Genomic DNA, 17910 nt, shown 5'->3' with positions numbered 1-17910 from the left:
TACAATGGAAAAAGGATATGATATTGTGTTGGCAGTAAACTTGTAATTTGTGACAGTTATGTATAAAGTATCATAAATTAATAAAATGTTGTAATAAATCTTTTCATATCTGTTTAAAACTATTGACGTGCTCTCTGTGTCACTTGATTGAGTCGTGAGCAAGCGGTCACCTTAATCGTTTCACTTCTTTAAGTTTGATATTGGTGGCGCAGTGGGTAGCGCTGTCGCTTCACAGCAAGAAAGTCCTGGGTTCGATTGCCGGGCCGCCAGGGTCCCTTCTGTGTGGAGTTTGCATGTTCTCCCCGTGTCTGCGTGGGTTTCCTCCCTCATGCCAAAGACATGTAAGTCAGGCAAATTGGAGATACTAAATTGCCCCTAGGTGTGAATGTGTGCGTGAATGTATTTGTCTGTGTGTCTGCCCTGCGATTGGCTGGCGACCTGTCCAGGGTGTTTCCCTGCCTTTCACCCAGTGAGCGCTGGGATAGGCTCCTGCACACCCTGCGACCCTAATTAGGATAAGCAGCTTAGAAAATGAACAAATGAATGAATGAATGTTTGGTATACTCTGCCATCTGGTGGACAATGACGGGAAAACCATCCAGTCAAGAAAAGTCAGTGCGTCACTTAGGACAAAACGACCTGAACAGAATATTTAACTGTGGACAGATGTTACCGACATCTTGCACAAAAGAACAAAGTGCTTCTGACACACTGGATCAGACACAATTTTATGCATATTTTAAGTATTTTAAAATACTTAAACTACATTTTAAGTATTTTATTTTAATGTTTAAAGCCTCAGTGAATGCAGTTGAGTATTATGCAGATTGTTACATCTCCAAACATCTATACCGATGCTGATTACAATACTTTAGTGCGAATGTGACATTAAAAAAATAAGCACTCAAAACAGTTGGGTTAAGAGAATGTCCAGTCCTTGTGTCGGAGCCCAGTCCGCTGTGTGTTACGTGGAATGCAGAGCGGGGAGGTCTATGGCGTCAATATGATTGGGTTGGTAAGTCCCTGTGTTCGAGCTGCCGGTATTACCCCCAGAGGTGCTGTCAGTCACAGGGGGCCCCGCACACATGTCACAGGCCATGGTTCTGTTCAGGGAAAAAATTAAACTCGCACCGTCGCTCAGCATTCGTCTCCTCAACACGTAGCCGGTATGTGCAAGGACAAACAGTATGACTGTGATCGCTAAGGCGTTTACTCCGCTGAAGTACAGCGTGAGCGTCTGAGGATCAGGGCTGGATGCTTGTTCGGGCAGTGTGATAATACCGAGGCAGAGCTCACGTGAGGCCACGGGACACGCTTTTTCGTTAACAACACTCTCCACACACACAAAGTACGGTGTAGAGGGCAACAGCTCACACAGGTCACACGTCGCCCCCCCCTTAACATTAATGAAGCGACTGAATTTCGTTTTAGCGTGAAAGTGGTCGTACGTGACTCTGAAGTGCACATCCTTCGTGTCGGTTTCAGCCAAACTCCACTTTATGATGGCGGAGTTGGAGGTGACGGTCACAGCCGACACGTTGAGAATCGCGAGGTGGTTGAAGGAGCATGCATCCGTCACCGACTTCTCCATAGTTAGTGGCTCTGTGGTTGAACTGGGAGATCTGCTGGGCCTCTTTGCTGTTGCGACAAATCTAGCGCCCCACACCACACCTGTTGACGGATCCTGATAGTGTTTTGAACCCCGAGTCACGCGCTTTGGGGTGTTCTTTATCGTCTCCAGGGGAACGGTTCTGCCCACTCTTCTGTGTGAGAGCTTTTTGCCTCCGCCGTAAACAGCGGTTTGTTTTATCACCCGTGAAGTGACGTCTGAGTTGATGGTTGTTTGGTGAGCATGCAGTTTTGGATGACTGCGCATTTTCTTCATGTTTTGCCTCAGTAAACCGTTCATTCCAGAAAGGTCTCGACCTTTAGGAGCTTCTCGAAGGGAGCACCTCACAACGACAGCCCTGCTGCCGGTTGGCTCCAGACGGTTTTTTAGCCTGAGTAATCCACAGCTGCAATCCCATGAGTTCCCTCTCAAATCTAACAGCGTTAAGTGAGGCAATTCTCCAAACACGTGTGGTCCACTGAAACGTAGTCTGCAGCTGTGCAGCCTTAGGAGCGTCAGGTGTGACAAATCCCTGGAAGCAGAGTCCTTTAGTCTGTTGAACACGTTGTTTCTGGGGTCAGTTAATACGATTTGAGAGCAGTGTTTCACTATGCTCTTTCCAAAGCTCAGGATGCGGCCTTTGTTGAGTTTGAGGACTTCCAGTTTGAGTAGTCTTGGGGAAATGGATGCAACGGGTTTGATACGTAGTGTTGTTTTGGAGTCCACGTTCTCATCGAAGGATGTGTCTTTTGTTAATTGAGTGAAACCCCGGCATTCCAGGGAAGAGATGTGATTACTGCCCAGATGAAACTCTGTCAGATCGTTTAGGTCACGAAATGACGCACATGAAATTTTCCTGATTAAATTACACAGAAGATCCATAACATTCAGCAGTGTAGAGCGGGTGAAGTCAGAGGGTCCAATGACGTCTACAAAATTTCCAGCCGACCCTCGATGTTTTCCTGAAGACAAATCTGAACCCTTCGGCACGTTCAGGGGTCCACAGTTCATGCACAACATTGTTTTCTTCTCGTGGCATTTGCAGCAGTCAGCACACAAAGTAAATGAAGTTGCCTTTAGACCAACGAAAAAAAGGAGAAATAGCAGAATTCTCACCATGTCTCCTGCACTCTCCCTTTCTCCCTCACTCTTCTGTGTTGTTTCCGTTGAATGAATGTGAGGTCAGATGTGAACATGATGAACGTGAGTGGATCTGTTTATGACAGGAAAGCTTTTCCTTCACTAGGCATTTCCTTTATGTGGTTCCTGCTGGTTTTGGTCAGATTTTATCAAGCGGTCTTACCAAATAAACATGCTGTCCCCTTATGTCTACTGACTCGTCTGTTGGATGTGTGCAGTGAGATGTTTTAGCTAATAAATATCCTACAGTTTCCTCCTGCTCCTGCAATGTCTAAACGTGAACTCAGTTAGCCAGAGATACAAATGAGAATTAAGACACTAAAGTCAAATCCTTCATTACATCTCTTTTTACTCTCTCCTCAAATACTACAAACATTTCTGTTGTCTGTGAATGTGAACTGCAGTCTCTCTGAAAAATATTGGCTGTCCAACAATTTAACACAAATGTGGAGAAGATTACAACTAATGTGCATAGTCAAAGTCTCCAGCAGATTCTTTTTCTTACCTTATTACTTTCTAATTGTTTTACTAATTTATGATACTTCATACATAACTGTCACAAATAATCATCCTGTTGCAGCCTATAAAATATATTTTACATCAACATACATCCACTTTGCTTATGCACATGTTCATTGTTGCATCATGTAGCCTAGCATATGCCTAATGAGATAACAAATACTAATTTCAGAAACTCTAACTCTCTCTCTCTCTCTCTCTGTCACCCTCCCTCCCTCCCTCATTTGAGCTGTCAGTTTGGAGCACAGAGGAAATGACTGCAGAATGATAAACCTGTTCGGCGAGTGTCCTGTGACGGCGCATTAATTGTGAATATCAGTCGCATACACCGTGCTTGTGGGGCCTATTGTTAGGGTTTTCCTGTTTGCATGCCTTTCCTACTGAAGCACTGGTAACCCTTGGCCGTCCGCCACTGTGGGTGGGTGACTAAACACAAAGTTATGGAAACTTTGAGGATTCACTATAAAAGGCACAATAATTAAATAAATGTATCTAATTTTATGTTGTCTGATAATATACGAATAAGAAAATTATATAAGTTGCATATAATTAATTTTAAGAATATTTAAAGGTAGACTTCGAACATATTGTCAGTTATCAGAAGGTTTGCTACAGAATTATGCAGAAAGAAACCCGCATGGTATTTAACGCGAAACGGAGGCTCTGGATTGTCGTTAGTCAGTGTAATGTTACAGATGTACACCTAAAGAATGTTTTTTCTTTATGTAACTCAACATCCAGCATCATCCTCGACATCGTTGCTGGCTCAAAATACTGAGGTTTCCATGGTAACACGCCATGTAGAGGCTGCAATCCTCAGGGATAAGTGAGGTTTTGGTCATGTGGTTTCACAAGATGGCGACTTCGGTACTAATGGATGAAGAGTGAGCTGTAGGTTACGGTGCTGCACATAGCCAGGGAATATTATTTGCTAATTGTAGCTCAGCACTGGTCAGCGCGATTGGACTCGCAATTTAGATCTGAACTGTAATCCCTTACAGATCTTTCATTGCATTGACTATCTCTAAAGCGGCCGTCATACCACTCAAGAGGTTTTAATTGACAACGCAGGAAAACCACAACCAGCGTTCAAAGTTTAGCTCCCAAGAGCTCGCGCCTCCAGTCTCATGCTTTGCACGAATGTCGGACAATAGTAAACATCGCATCATCGGAATCCTCTTGCACGAGTACTTTCATTTTTCTCGTATTTAATGAATCAGTCGTCTTCCGCATGGAATACTGAGAGGGAGAGACAGAGAGGCAAGTTGGTGTAGCAGTCTAAAGCTTTGTACATCGGAATTACTGCAGTACCATGGCTCTACACGTCTTTGGTAAGTTGGACATTGCTATGTATTTTTAGTCTGATGCTCTGATTTCAGATAATAAATTAATGTGATTTTGTGATGGTACTAGCTGTTCAGCGCAGCCCATGGTCAAGACATAGTTAATTTTAACCCCAAGGGTGTGTGGCCACTGGTAATACATCACCTGTGTGGCGGCTTAAAGGTTCATTCATTCGACCGTATGAAACTCATATTGTTATCGACTGAAAATTGTCAAAGTGTGCTCAGTTCAGCTCCCGATGTTATTGTTATTATTGTTCATCTGTTTATTTTTGGTCGGATGGACGTCATTCCTATTCTCAGCAATATTGGCTTGGTCCTGGAATTGTTCCGAAGATATATGGGGTTGGGTTTAAGTTGGAGATCATAATGTTACCATAAATTTAGTTTGCTATATCTATAAAGCAGGCTGTAACAAACAATAGTGTTAAATTTCTCTCTGCACGTGGACGATCACTCAACTTGAAGTGCTTTTTTACGCAACCCTTTGAAGTGTCCCTAGAATGACAATGGCTATCGTATTTCCGTTACTGAAAGAAACACCCCGAAGGAAAAGCCTGTGTGGAAGGAAACTGAACAAACAGTTTTCAGTAATCGGACCGTAGGAATCGAGGTAGTCTGACAAACACATCAGAGCGACAGGAATTGTGAAATGTTTCGAGAAATTGAGCAACTCTGACGGACACTTGTTGGCAAACCTAGACTGCACGTCAGGGTTGGGCAGGAGATAGGCTAGTCCTCCTCCGGGCTCTTATCTTGAGATTCGGGAGCAGCCATTTTCTATCAATATTTAATGCTGAATCACTGGAGGAGCTGGGCAAGAGGAGGGAGGGCTGGAGAGGGTGGTAGTTCAAACTCATTTAGTATGTCGCACCATGGCCTCACTCCTGTTACTACTGTAGAACGAGTTAAACCAGCTGAATGGTCCCTGACATCAGTCCTGTTGGTCACTGTGCAATGTTGGAATGCCAGGTGTTTTTTTTCTACAGAGTGAATGCAGATTAAAATCTTTTTGTGTATTCTTCAGTGTGTGTTTGGTTTAATGAGTTTGTTCTTAGTTTCTAAGAACCATGTAGAACCACTTTGTCTCAATCAGTCAGGGATGGAAAGAAAACACACACACACTTATCTTCAGAATGACAGTGGAGAAATATTCGGGGCTGTTCAGAGTGCATAGTTACAAAGTTCATTCAGTGAAACGAAAGGGGAAAACTACAGAGTGCAGAGGAACTGCATTCTTCCAGTTAGACAGAATCTCTCAATGGAGAGAGTGAGAAGTGGGTCCTGATTTGGGCAGGTTTTGTGGGAGTGTCATTCAAGGTCTTCCCGGCTTTAGGCCATTGTTCCTAGAATACTGACACTGAAAGACCTCAGCAGGGCTTTCCTGCCAGCGCTCCTTAATTAACTTTGGGTTAGGGTTCGCAGCTGCCCCCTCTGTATGCGCGAACAGAAACTCTGAGGACTGAACATCCTTTCCCTTCGACGAGTCCTCATTTTGTTAGCGCCTCTGAGCCATGTGATAAAACACTGTACTCTAGGATAACCATAACAACGATATCGAATGTAAACTTAGAATCGTTAAATCAGTGTCAGCGTGGCGTATGAACTGCTGTTCATATCTGTGGTTTTCCCTGATAATGATATGCGAAGCATGTGTGCGTGCCTGTGTGTGTCTTATTAAACATGTTTATTCTGATACTTAAAGATGCATGTTATTATGAACAGGGTCTGTTGTTATATAGATTCTGTTGTAGCGATAATGTTAGGCCCTGATGCCATTCACTGCATTGTGTTGACCTTTCCATAAGGGGAGTTTTCAAGGTCACCTCTTTCACAGACCAGTGCTGTGTCATAGAGAACAAACTACTCTACCAGATGGAATTTTATGTGAATATAAAAGTTTTATATGTCTGGATTTGAAAATTGTCATAAAATGGTGCACAGGGTATTTTAAAAACTGTTTGGATTCATTAAGTGTTTTTTTTTTTTCCTTTTGATGTTGACACAAAAAGTTGTGACAGAGGTTTCTTTACATATTTTGCCTTAGATGGTTTGTCTTCAGAGGAGGAAATAGTTCCATTAATCATTACGTTAACCACAGAGGTGAATTCCTTGTATGTTTTACATTACAGCAGGAAGTCACATGAAAGACTTTTTAGGAAGCCGGTTTGTAACTGTGGAACTGAAAGATGAATATCTGACTCGCGGCGGCGTCTCTTTGAGGTCCAAAAAGATTGTGAAATACATCGATTTGATGTCGTAGCAGCACATTGAAATGTCCAGCAGGGTGCAGCATCACCTAGGAAATGTTGTGAAAAACGACCCCGTTTTACAAAGTTCATGCAAGGTTTGCAAAAACGGGTGGGAAACATAGACCACAGGCTGATTCAGTCATTTTAATCGTATATACATGTTAATTGAGTTTGAATTGTAAGTAACCTGTTTAAGGTCGCTATATGAAATTAATGTTATTGGATCAGATACATCGCTGACCAGCGTGCAGAGCGAAAACCACTAATAGTTCTTTCCAATAATGCTATATAATTTTGAAAACATCAGACGTACCTAAGGGTCTGACTTGCTTACTTAATGCGCTTTCATTAAATTGTTAATGCAGTGACGCGTAGCTGCGAGTGCTCTCCTCTTTCAACATTTGTCATACGGACAACTGAATGGACATTTCTTTTTATGTCCGGTGTTTATCTGAAGCATCAGGAGCAGTCTCCGTGGTAAGGAGTTATTGCAAATTGATTTAACACACCAGGTCGTTTGACACACGCAGAATGAAAGAATATCAAAGCACCTGTCCGTGTAACAAGGTATCTGAGGGATCGTATTTGCACCCACAGTTTCTCATGACGGACGCAACGTGGTTTGTCATCACAGCAGACTTGATGCTGCACTCAGCGCATTACTGATTGGGACATGAGCCTGAGTATCAAAGCCAAAGTGCTTGAAAAGCCGTGTGGAAATGTGGACGCGAGCATCGCGACCCAAGTCATTAAGTTTACAGTGCACGAAATCCAGTCAGGTAACGTCTCTGAGGATGTTTCAATTTGGCCCCACATCAAACCAGACGTGAATTTGTGATTTGGCCAGGGATATCAATCTCTTTTGCGCTAACTCTGTTAATGTTATTGACTGGTTATGTGGTCTTTAGAGCTATATAATAGGCATTAGCGGATCTGCGGCGAGTGTGAATTACACAAGGCTACAAATTGACCAAAACAAATGACGAAACATCCATGTACACTGTGTTGTCGGCCAGCTGCGTTATATGAATACTGAAATAGACGCAGCCCTAATAAGATTCGAGGTCTCCGGAGTAAAGAGAGTAAACACATCTAGGCCTCGTCTCAGCTTTAGCTCATAACCGATACATCAACAGTCATACACGTTATACAAAGCTAAGGTCACTCTTTTTAGTCTAATGATAGGCAAATATACTGAAGTGTTCTTCCGTTTCTTTCAGAAAATGACGAATACAGGCCACCAGTGTGGAAATCTTATCGTGAGTATGCTCATCGCCATAACTGATTCGTTTTTATTTTCTGTCTTTCTTTTTATTTAAAGACCGTTTTCTGTTTACATATATATTGATTTTCTGCCCTGCTCATGGTGTAGACGGTTCTGGGGCTCTCAGGGCAGTAGGAAAGAGGACACATAAAGCCTTCTGTATGTTTTTTACTGATGTTACTGCTTCTTCAGAACAGATTTTGATTGATCCTCTTGGGTTTTGTTGCAATAGTGTACCAGCTCCAGCAGGAGGCGCCACATCCCCGCCGGGTCACCTGCACCTGTGAGGTGAGTGCACATCCAACGTCTCACGGTTGTTAAAATGTATGTGCTAGTAAATTGTATTGTGTTTCTGTGTGAAATCCAGGAGAAAAAACTTAAATGTAACTTCTGTCACCTCAGTATCTGCTAATATCTAGTTTGTTCACTGCGAACTCACATGGAAATTAGAGACAGTTGCTTTGGAAGTAAGGGGAAAAACAGTGACTTTATCAGCGTGTTTTTCTGTTATCAGCCGGAGGTTCAGAGAGGTCATAGAGAAAATGACTTACCTCTCCGTCCTTTGACCTTCTAGAACAGCCTTTTTGGAGGCCGACTTCCGTTCACACTCTAACCAAACAAAGTCGTCAGATCAAAGCCTGTTTGTGTGTCCCAGGGTTTAATTCGGGTGATTTATTGAGGGTTTATGGCCCTTACAGGACATCAGACTACACTCACACTTTGGCTCTTTGGATGTTGTTGAGACCTCAGATGGCTCAGGCGAAAAAAAAAAAATACAAAACAAAACAACGTCACCCAGAGCCTTATCAGTGTCTCCTACAGAGCAGGGAAGAGAGAGGATGTGTGTGTGATTGTGGCAGAAAGTAGATCACACATCCGTGCTGAATTGTAAATGCCTCTTTTTGCCTTTATTAATTACAGAGAGGTCAAGACTATCTTTACTCTTAACCCCCTAGTTTAGCTTCTCACATAAAACAAGGTGGTATCATAGACAGCAGAGAGTATCACGTCTTACAGAAAATCCACTCACACCCCTCACCACACACACACACACACACACGCACGCACGCAGAGAAAGACTTGTCAGTCAGATTAGTCAAGCTCTTGGTGACCTTCATTAAAAAAAGGGGATGATGCTCTTGCATTATTCATCTGAATGATTAGAGGTAACACACATTAACACACACATGAATATACTGGGGGCAGTTATAGGGAACGCTTAAAACTCCCCGGCATTAGGGCAGAGACAACCCCCACCCCATCCTTCACCCCTAGTCTGGACCTGCTGGTTCATCTGTGTGTCTGACATACCATTTAACACCAAGCATGCTGCAGTGTGTGTGTGTGTGTGAGAGAGAGAGACAGTGTGGATGTGTTTGTGTGTGTACACTCAATAAAACAGTTCCTGGTTATTTGTGTGTTTATGAACGAGGAGACATGTATTGCGGATAAAACTGGTTTTCCATCAGACCACAGATAATTAGATGCAGAAAAACACACGCGCGCACACATACCAGTGCCTGACTGGGACCCCAAACAGTCGAGGTGGAATTTTAATGAGTGTGTGATCTGCTGACTGGAAAAAGCGCTGCTCCTGCCGTCTGTGTAATTCGACAGGTATTACTCCGCGCGCCCCGGCAGGCTGTCAGGGCAGACCGGCTACTCGCGTAATTAGGCGAGGATTAGGGGCCAAACGCACGTGTTTAGGTGAAGAGAGGTCTCATGCATATGTTTGCCATTTGGCATTCTCTCTCCTCTTTAGGACGGCGTTAAGAATTCATTTTCAGCCTCTCTTTTTTAAAAGGAGACTTATGCTTCGGGCTTTAGGCTTTAAGTCTCTCTGTGAACCCCCCCAGGCCCCCTGGGTAGACGTGGCTGAGACTTTAACCCCATATAAAGGAGGCAGACTGGCTTTAAACAGCCTTGATTTACATGTAATTCAGAATATGCAAATCTGCTAACGCTCTGCTCATGCTTTGTGTCATCGCTAGCATGCACTGTACACACACCCACCCCCCCCCCCCGTGTTAACACATACACACACACACACACACAGATGCCCTGTCTCGTATACCGTTCAGATTGGCCATGTTTTCCAAGCGTTTTGCGTTGCTCCTGGACCGTGAACTGTGAATAGTGCCTGAGAGGCTATGAGAGCAATATTCTCCAGTAATTACCAGTAATTACCACTGCTTTTCCCTCCGTCCTCCTGCTCCATGACTGGGCTGATTGTCATGCACCGTGGGCCCCTCTGCAGTCTGGGTATTGTAGTGAAACGGGTTCTTGTGTCAGGTTAGCGGGGCCTGAGTAATGCGTTTAACGGTATTAGAGCGGGCACACCGTGGGCAGCTGTGCACACGGTCCGCACTGAGCACGTGCAGAGGAGGGCACGTCCTGTCAGAATGCTGGGCCTGAGCGCAGAGAGAGCTGCCTGCACGTCGTCGGCGTTCAGAGAGAGAATAATACAGTTAACACCTGAGCGCCGGGCCTGAACACCGCACACACGCCTGCGCCTCTCCATCAGCATTCAGATCCACAGACAGAGCAGAAATAACTGCCTGTGGTCAGCGGGGGGGGGGGGGGGGGGTGTTTGTGTGGCAGGTTTGGGGACTGTGCTTTGGACTAATAGAGACCTAAGATCCCAAAGCAAGAGAGATTGTTCATAAACTCCTCACACAGAACTGATGTCTATTACCAAGGTACTGTGTGACATATTAAGTGTATTTCATTTGGTAAACCTGAGGTCTACCACATACAGAATGTAAGCTGTCCCAGCTGAAGCAGAATACTGGAGCTTATGAGACTGACCTAGCCCCACGTCTTTTGTTTGTCCAAGTTCCTAAGTGCTTAAGTTGGATCCTTTATAAGATGCAGTTAGTCCAGATGTCGATTGCCTCGGGACATGTGCTCTGTTAGGACAGACTGCTGCCTACTCTCTGTAGGAGGCTCTGTCTTTGGTGTTTGCTTTTATTGCTTGAACAAGTTGAAAATGAAAATGCTTTCATTAGTATAACAAGAGTTTGAATTATAGAATCATTTAACTGACGTGTTTTTGAGTTGTTTAGATTTATTAGTGGAAAATGCAGTAGATATTACAGGACGTTTGGCGTGAGTGTTTTTTGTTGTTGTTGTTTGTTTTTTGTTTGTTAGGGTTTTTTGGGGTTTTTTTGAAAGCTTAATTCTGTGGTTGTATCTTCCTGCAGAATGCTTTTAGGGTGGAAGCCAGCACTGAGTGCTTTACTGATGGGTCACGTGAGTTTACCCATTAGGACGGCTTTCAGAGCTGCCATGGCCTCTACCGATGCTCTCTCCCATCCCATGTCCTTTTAAAAACCCACACAAGCCCTCCAGCTTCAGCCCAAACCTGCTCTATTTTCATTTTCTAATAGAAATGGGCTAAAACTCCATCCATAATTACGTCTGTCCTTAACTTCATCTCTTCTCCGCTGCATCAGATGAGTTGTTATGAATGTAGACAAGCAGTGAGATTGTGTCCAGCGTAGCAAGCACTGGAGTCAGTAATATACACAGTGTTGTAAGGGAGAGGTTAGTTAACATTACCAACAGTCATGGTCTCATTCTCTAAGTGAATTATCATTATATCCTCTCTGTGCATTAAAGAGCTTTATATCAATGTTATAGTAATATTCTCTCTCTACATTAAAGAGCTTTATATCAGTGTTATAGTAATATCCTCTCTCTACATTAAAGAGCTTTATATCAGTGTTATAGTAATATCCTCTCTCTACATTAAAGAGCTTTATATCAATGTTATAGTAATATCCTCTCTGTGCATTAAAGAGCTTTATATCAGTGTTATAGTAATATCCTCGCCCTACATTAAAGAGCTTTATATCAATGTTATAGTAATATCCTCTCTGTGCATTAAAGAGCTTTATATCAGTGTTATAGTAATATCCTCTCTGTGCATTAAAGAGCTTTATATCAATGTTATAGTAATATCCTCTCTCTACATTAAAGAGCTTTATATCAATGTTATAGTAATATCCTCGCCCTACATTAAAGAGCTTTATATCAATGTTATAGTAATATCCTCTCTGTGCATTAAAGAGCTTTATATCAATGTTATAGTAATATCCTCGCCCTACATTAAGGAGCTGTGTGTGAGTGTTAGGCCCTCTGAGGCGCTGGGCAGGACACACAGTTCCTGGAGTGTCTCTCTGACCAGGCATTTTCATTATTAATGGGCTTTAAGTGCACTGGGTTTTTGCTGAGCTCACTCTGTGGACCAGTGGCCATTCAGGTTAGTGCAGTGGCCAATCAGGTTAGTGCAGTGGCCATTCAGGTTAGTGCAGTGGCCATTCAGGTTAGTGCAGTGGCCATTCAGGTTAGTGTAGTGGCCATTCAGGTTAGTGCAGTGGCCATTCAGGTTAGTGTAGTGGCCATTCAGGTTAGTGCAGTGGCCATTCAGGTTAGTGTAGTGGCCATTCAGGTTAGTGCAGTGGCCATTCAGGTTAGTGTAGTGGCCATTCAGGTTAGTGCGGTGGCCATTCAGGTTAGTGCGGTGGCCATTCAGGTTAGTGTAGTGGCCATTCAGGTTAGTGCAGTGGCCATTCAGGTTAGTGCAGTGGCCATTCAGGTTAGTGCAGTGGCCATTCAGGTTAGTGCGGTGGCCATTCAGGTTAGTGCGGTGGCCATTCAGGTTAGTGCAGTGGCCATTCAGGTTAGTGCAGTGGCCATTCAGGTTAGTGCGGTGGCCATTCAGGTTAGTGCGGTGGCCATTCAGGTTAGTGCGGTGGCCATTCAGGTTAGTGCGGTGGCCATTCAGGTTAGTGCGGTGGCCATTCAGGTTAGTGCGGTGGCCATTCAGGTTAGTGCGGTGGCCATTCAGGTTAGTGTAGTGGCCATTCAGGTTAGTGCGGTGGCCATTCAGGTTAGTGCGGTGGCCATTCAGGTTAGTGCAGTGGCCATTCAGGTTAGTGTAGTGGCCATTCAGGTTAGTGCGGTGGCCATTCAGGTTAGTGCGGTGGCCATTCAGGTTAGTGCGGTGGCCATTCAGGTTAGTGCGGTGGCCATTCAGGTTAGTGCGGTGGCCATTCAGGTTAGTGCGGTGGCCATTCAGGTTAGTGCGGTGGCCATTCAGGTTAGTGCGGTGGCCATTCAGGTTAGTGCGGTGGCCATTCAGGTTAGTGCGGTGGCCATTCAGGTTAGTGCAGTGCTGTAGCTTCACCACTCGCTGCCGATTTGAATCTGACGCTGCTGTATGTTTAGCTCTTGAGGGGGAGGGAGAATCTGACAGAGACTGGTTTGGTTGAGCATCACTGAGCAGTGTGCCGTTACCATGTGAAACCCATCCCCCATCTCAGGCTGTGAGACGCAAGTCATCTGGTTTTGTTTGTTTGTTTGTTTTTGTTTTTCCCCCTCCTGTCCTCTCAGCCTATGGTTTAGTCATGAGATTTCTCTCATTGCCGGAGTCCAGGCTTATACAGTAGAGCTGTACCCCAAAGTGAACAGAGAGGCTGACCAGGCTTCTAGATGATACAAAGTTAAACATGACATCTCTGCATATTGTAATGTTAAAGTACCGCTTGCTTTTGCATTTGTTACAGATTCAAAATCTGCTAAAATACAATATGGCACACAAGTCTGGACACCTCTCTAGATGTTTCTTTAGTTCTAGGTGATCACTGAGGCCGGTAAGAGATTGCTGGGGTGGTCAGGCAAGGTGCAGCTGACACACTGAACTAACTGTGTGCTCTCTGATCTGTCAGCGTGTGTGGCTGTTCTCTCGGCTCTCTGTGACCTTGAGCTCTTCCCAGCCGTTGTCTGAGGACTTTTAAAAATAAAGATAACGGCAGACAAGGCGACCAGCAGCTCTAAATGGTCCCAGCTCCCAGTTTGATCTATTAAATGAAACATTTCCAGTAATGGCCAGAAAAATCTCTTGATAGTCTGTGCCAAAAACTGGTCAGAGCTGCTAAACAGGTCTGGCAGATCAACGTAAAGGATCAGCAGAGTGTTTCAGCTGATCTTTTAGCAGCTCTTCACAGGCTCTTCATCGCGGAATTCCTGTGTAGGGAATGAGGGTCTGTGAAGCCTGAGGCTTTTGTTCAAGCATTGTGGTTTTTTGGCTCAATAAATGAAAGTGGAACTGAATGATATGTTTGATTTGGGGTTGTGTCCCAGTCTGGGGCAGAGAAAAATCTAAGGGTGGAAGGAAGAATGGATTTAGCCAGATATCATTTTGTCCCTGATACTAATGCTGTACAGTTGATACTCATTGACATTTTAGCAGTAACCTGATCTGAAACATGATGATGAGCAGGGGTGTTGGACAGGCCCACACAGTCAACAGGTTTGAATCTTATTGGATATCTGTGGAGACAGGTGAATCTTATTGGATATCTGTGGAGACAGGTGAATCTTATTGGATATCTGTGGAGACAGGTGAATCTTATTGGATATCTGAGAGGGGAGATGTCACAGAAGCAATGCATACAAAAAACACCCCACGATAGTTCAGAGTAAGAAAAATTCTGCATGTAAGAGTTTAAAGAAAAGAAAAAAAAATTAGCAAGAACTGAAAAGACTCTTATCTGGGCACAGGACACGTTGGGCTTTATCTCCTAACAGAGATACAGATACAGCGTCCAAACTTTGGCATTAACTATATTCACACTTTTCATTCATTTTCAATGTAAAACAAATGCAGTGTTATTTCCACAGCTGTTATAATCAGATTTATGAAGACTGAATTTTATTTTTGCCCCCATAAATATGATGTTTGATATCTGGCCCAGGTTAGGTTGTGTTCCTGTTCGATCTAATCTCATTTCTCTCTTGAGGACCTCTCAGTCATGATTTTCCTCTGGGTCAGCGTGATTGGTCATCAGTAGCCCTGAATGCCTCTTTTCTGAGGAGTTTTTTCAGACTGTTTAGTGTCTAGCCTCTCTCCACTCAGGTTATCCAAGCCCTTGTGTGTGTTTACGTGTTTGCGTGTGTGTGCGCGCGCGCCCGTGTGTGTGTGTGTGCAGTATCTCATCGGAGCTCGTGGCATAGCTGAAATGAGGCTTTGGTGCTGTAGAGCAGTGAAGGGGGTTTTGACGTTGATGAGGTGAAGGGGGTTTTGACGTTGATGAGGTATGCTGGACGCTGCGGTTGATTGCTCTTGTATCATGGCTCTGATGGATGGCCTCTCCCGTGGACCTGGTTCCTCTCATTAGATCGGTCATTACATACTCATTCACTTCCATTGTCTGCCACGCTTGCTATTCATTGTGCGAGTGCAGCTGGTTTTGGAATAATGAGGCGTGGCTTTTTACTCCCCCCCCCCCCCCTTTGTTTCGTTTTTCAGTGTGATATGAAACGCAGTCGTTCACGCTATCAAAGATCTCATATCGTTTCTGGTTCTAACAAATCCTGACGGGACCGCGTTTGTCTGTAGACCCATGTGACACAGGTTTTGTTATTGTGTTTCTGAGCCTTGATATTCCCAAGGTAACTGTAGAGAGACTGTGTGAAAAGGCAGTCAACCCAACACACACACACACACACGCGTGCACACACACACACGCGTGCGCACACACATACACACACACACACACACACAGAGACACACACACACACACACACAGAGACACACACAGAGACACACACGCACACACATTCTACATTCTTATTATTTCTGCTGTGCTATGGATGTGTGTTAAGGGAGGGGGGGATGGCTGTGTTGTGGATGCAAAGGGAGCAGCACCCCCCCCCCCCCCCCCCCAACCCCTCCAATACGAGAATCACTTGATGGGTTTGTTTATTTATTAATTTATTTTAAATCCGGCAGTGCTCTCTATTCACAGGGCTTTAATGATAATCAGTCCGTCCCCTTCCTCAAGGTTAAACACAAGGACTAGCGTGTTTTTGTTTTCCGTTGCCGTCATGCAGTGGTCCAACCCATTTACCCCTCTCTCCCTCCTCCTCACATCTCTCACCCTTCTGTATGACCTCCCTTACTTGGCCTCCTCAGGCTCTGGGCAGAATGAGACAATGACTAGGAGGTGACACTGACAAAGTGCATAGCACTGAAAAGAGGATTTTTTTTTTGTTCCAAGATTGTAAATAGGTTCTTTCTGCAGGAACGTATGAAAATACTTAGTACATTATGTAGTTAATTCTCTCTCTCCCTCTCTCTCTCTCTCCCTCTCTCTCAGGTGGAGAACAGGCCCAAGTACTATGGACGAGAGTGAGTTTCATTAGCGCCAGCACATGACCGGTCTGTTAACTCCATGCAGTGATAGTATTTCATTGTTATCCTTTGTATGCTTTAAATGCTTTCTGATCCATTCTCTGCTCAAAGGTACCATGGGATGATCTCTAGAGAAGAGGCTGATCAGTTGCTGAGTGTTGCTGAGGGAAGTTACCTCATCAGAGAAAGCCAACGGCAACCGGGGACCTACACTTTAGCCTTACGGTCAGTAATGCTAACATTACTATACTATACACATTACTATATACTTTAACCATAAGGTCAATAACGTTAACATTACTATACACTTTAGCTTTATGGTCAGTAACGCTGCTAACATTACTATACAGTTTAGCTTTATGGTCAGTAATGCTAACATTGCTATACACTTTAACATTACTGACTGCCTTACGGTCAGTAATGCTAACATTACCATACACTTTAGCCTTGCAGTCAGTAACACTAACATCACAGTACACTTTAGTCTTACGGTCAGTAACTAACACTACTGTACACTTTAGCCTTACGGTTAGAAAATAACGTCGCTGTACACTTTAGCCTAGAGTTAGTAACTAACATCACTATGCACTTTAGCCTTACGGTCAGTAACTAACATCACTGTACACTTTAGCCTTACGGTCAGTAACTAACATCACTAAACACTTTAGTCTTACGGTCAGTTACTAACATCACTGAACACTTTAGCCTTATGGTCAGTAGTGCTAATGTCACGGTACACCTTGGCCTTACGGTCCTTACGATGCTAATTTCCTACGGCGTAGCCTCCATGGTTTGTTGCCTCCATGGTTCTAAACAGTGTTAGCTGTATAGCATCGGGTCCCAATCCTCTTTATCAACACTCATGGCACTTTTTAAAATTCTCCCCGATGCAGCTAATGAAGGAGCTAATGAGGAGCTCACGAGTGGAGCGAGAGTAGCATGAGAACTGAAACTTTCAGTGCCCCCTGTGGTTTATCACTCTCTGACGTCCAGGATGCTTATATTCACACTGGTTACACTTACATTCACACTGGTTACACTTACATTCACACTGGTTAGCGTTTCCAGACAAGTAATAAACAAGAGCCTTGACCCATGAAACATCTCTAGGATCTTTAGATCATACTCATATCACCACACACACAAACACAAACACATGCACACATACAAACACACACACTCATGCACACACACACTCACAAACACACACACTCACAAACACACACACACTCACAAACACACGCACTCACACACACACACACTCACAAACACACACACTCACAAACACTCTCACACACACACACTCACAAACACACGCACTCACACACACACGCACTCACAAACACACACACTCACAAACACACGCAAACACAAACACATGCACACATACAAACACACACACACACACAAGCACACATACAAACACACACACTCACACTCACACACACTCACACACACACACACACACACACTCACACACTCACAAACTCACACACACACACACACACACACACACACACACACTCCAGGTGAAGTGATACTTGATCAGGTAATTACTTTCATGCAGGACTCTCAGCACAAAT

At 44.1% G+C, this 17910-nt stretch overlaps 1 protein-coding gene across 2 annotated transcripts in view; it reads left to right on the top strand.

Annotated features, from left to right (window-relative positions):
- Positions 1-4580: 4580 nt before the first annotated feature.
- chn1 (chimerin 1) overlaps positions 4581-17910 on the top strand; it is a 37953-nt gene continuing 24623 nt past the window's right edge. For both annotated transcript variants that reach the window (XM_030786514.1, XM_030786513.1), the window contains exons 1-5: positions 4581-4599; positions 8084-8122; positions 8360-8415; positions 16293-16324; positions 16439-16552. In XM_030786514.1, the coding sequence (XP_030642374.1) occupies positions 4581-4599; positions 8084-8122; positions 8360-8415; positions 16293-16324; positions 16439-16552 (260 nt within the window). The remainder of the gene's footprint in view (positions 4600-8083; positions 8123-8359; positions 8416-16292; positions 16325-16438; positions 16553-17910) is intronic.

The sequence above is a fragment of the Chanos chanos genome, chromosome 10 (assembly GCF_902362185.1).
Source record: "Chanos chanos chromosome 10, fChaCha1.1, whole genome shotgun sequence".
Classification (NCBI taxonomy): domain Eukaryota; kingdom Metazoa; phylum Chordata; class Actinopteri; order Gonorynchiformes; family Chanidae; genus Chanos; species Chanos chanos.
This window is presented reverse-complemented; position numbering and strand designations above follow the sequence as displayed.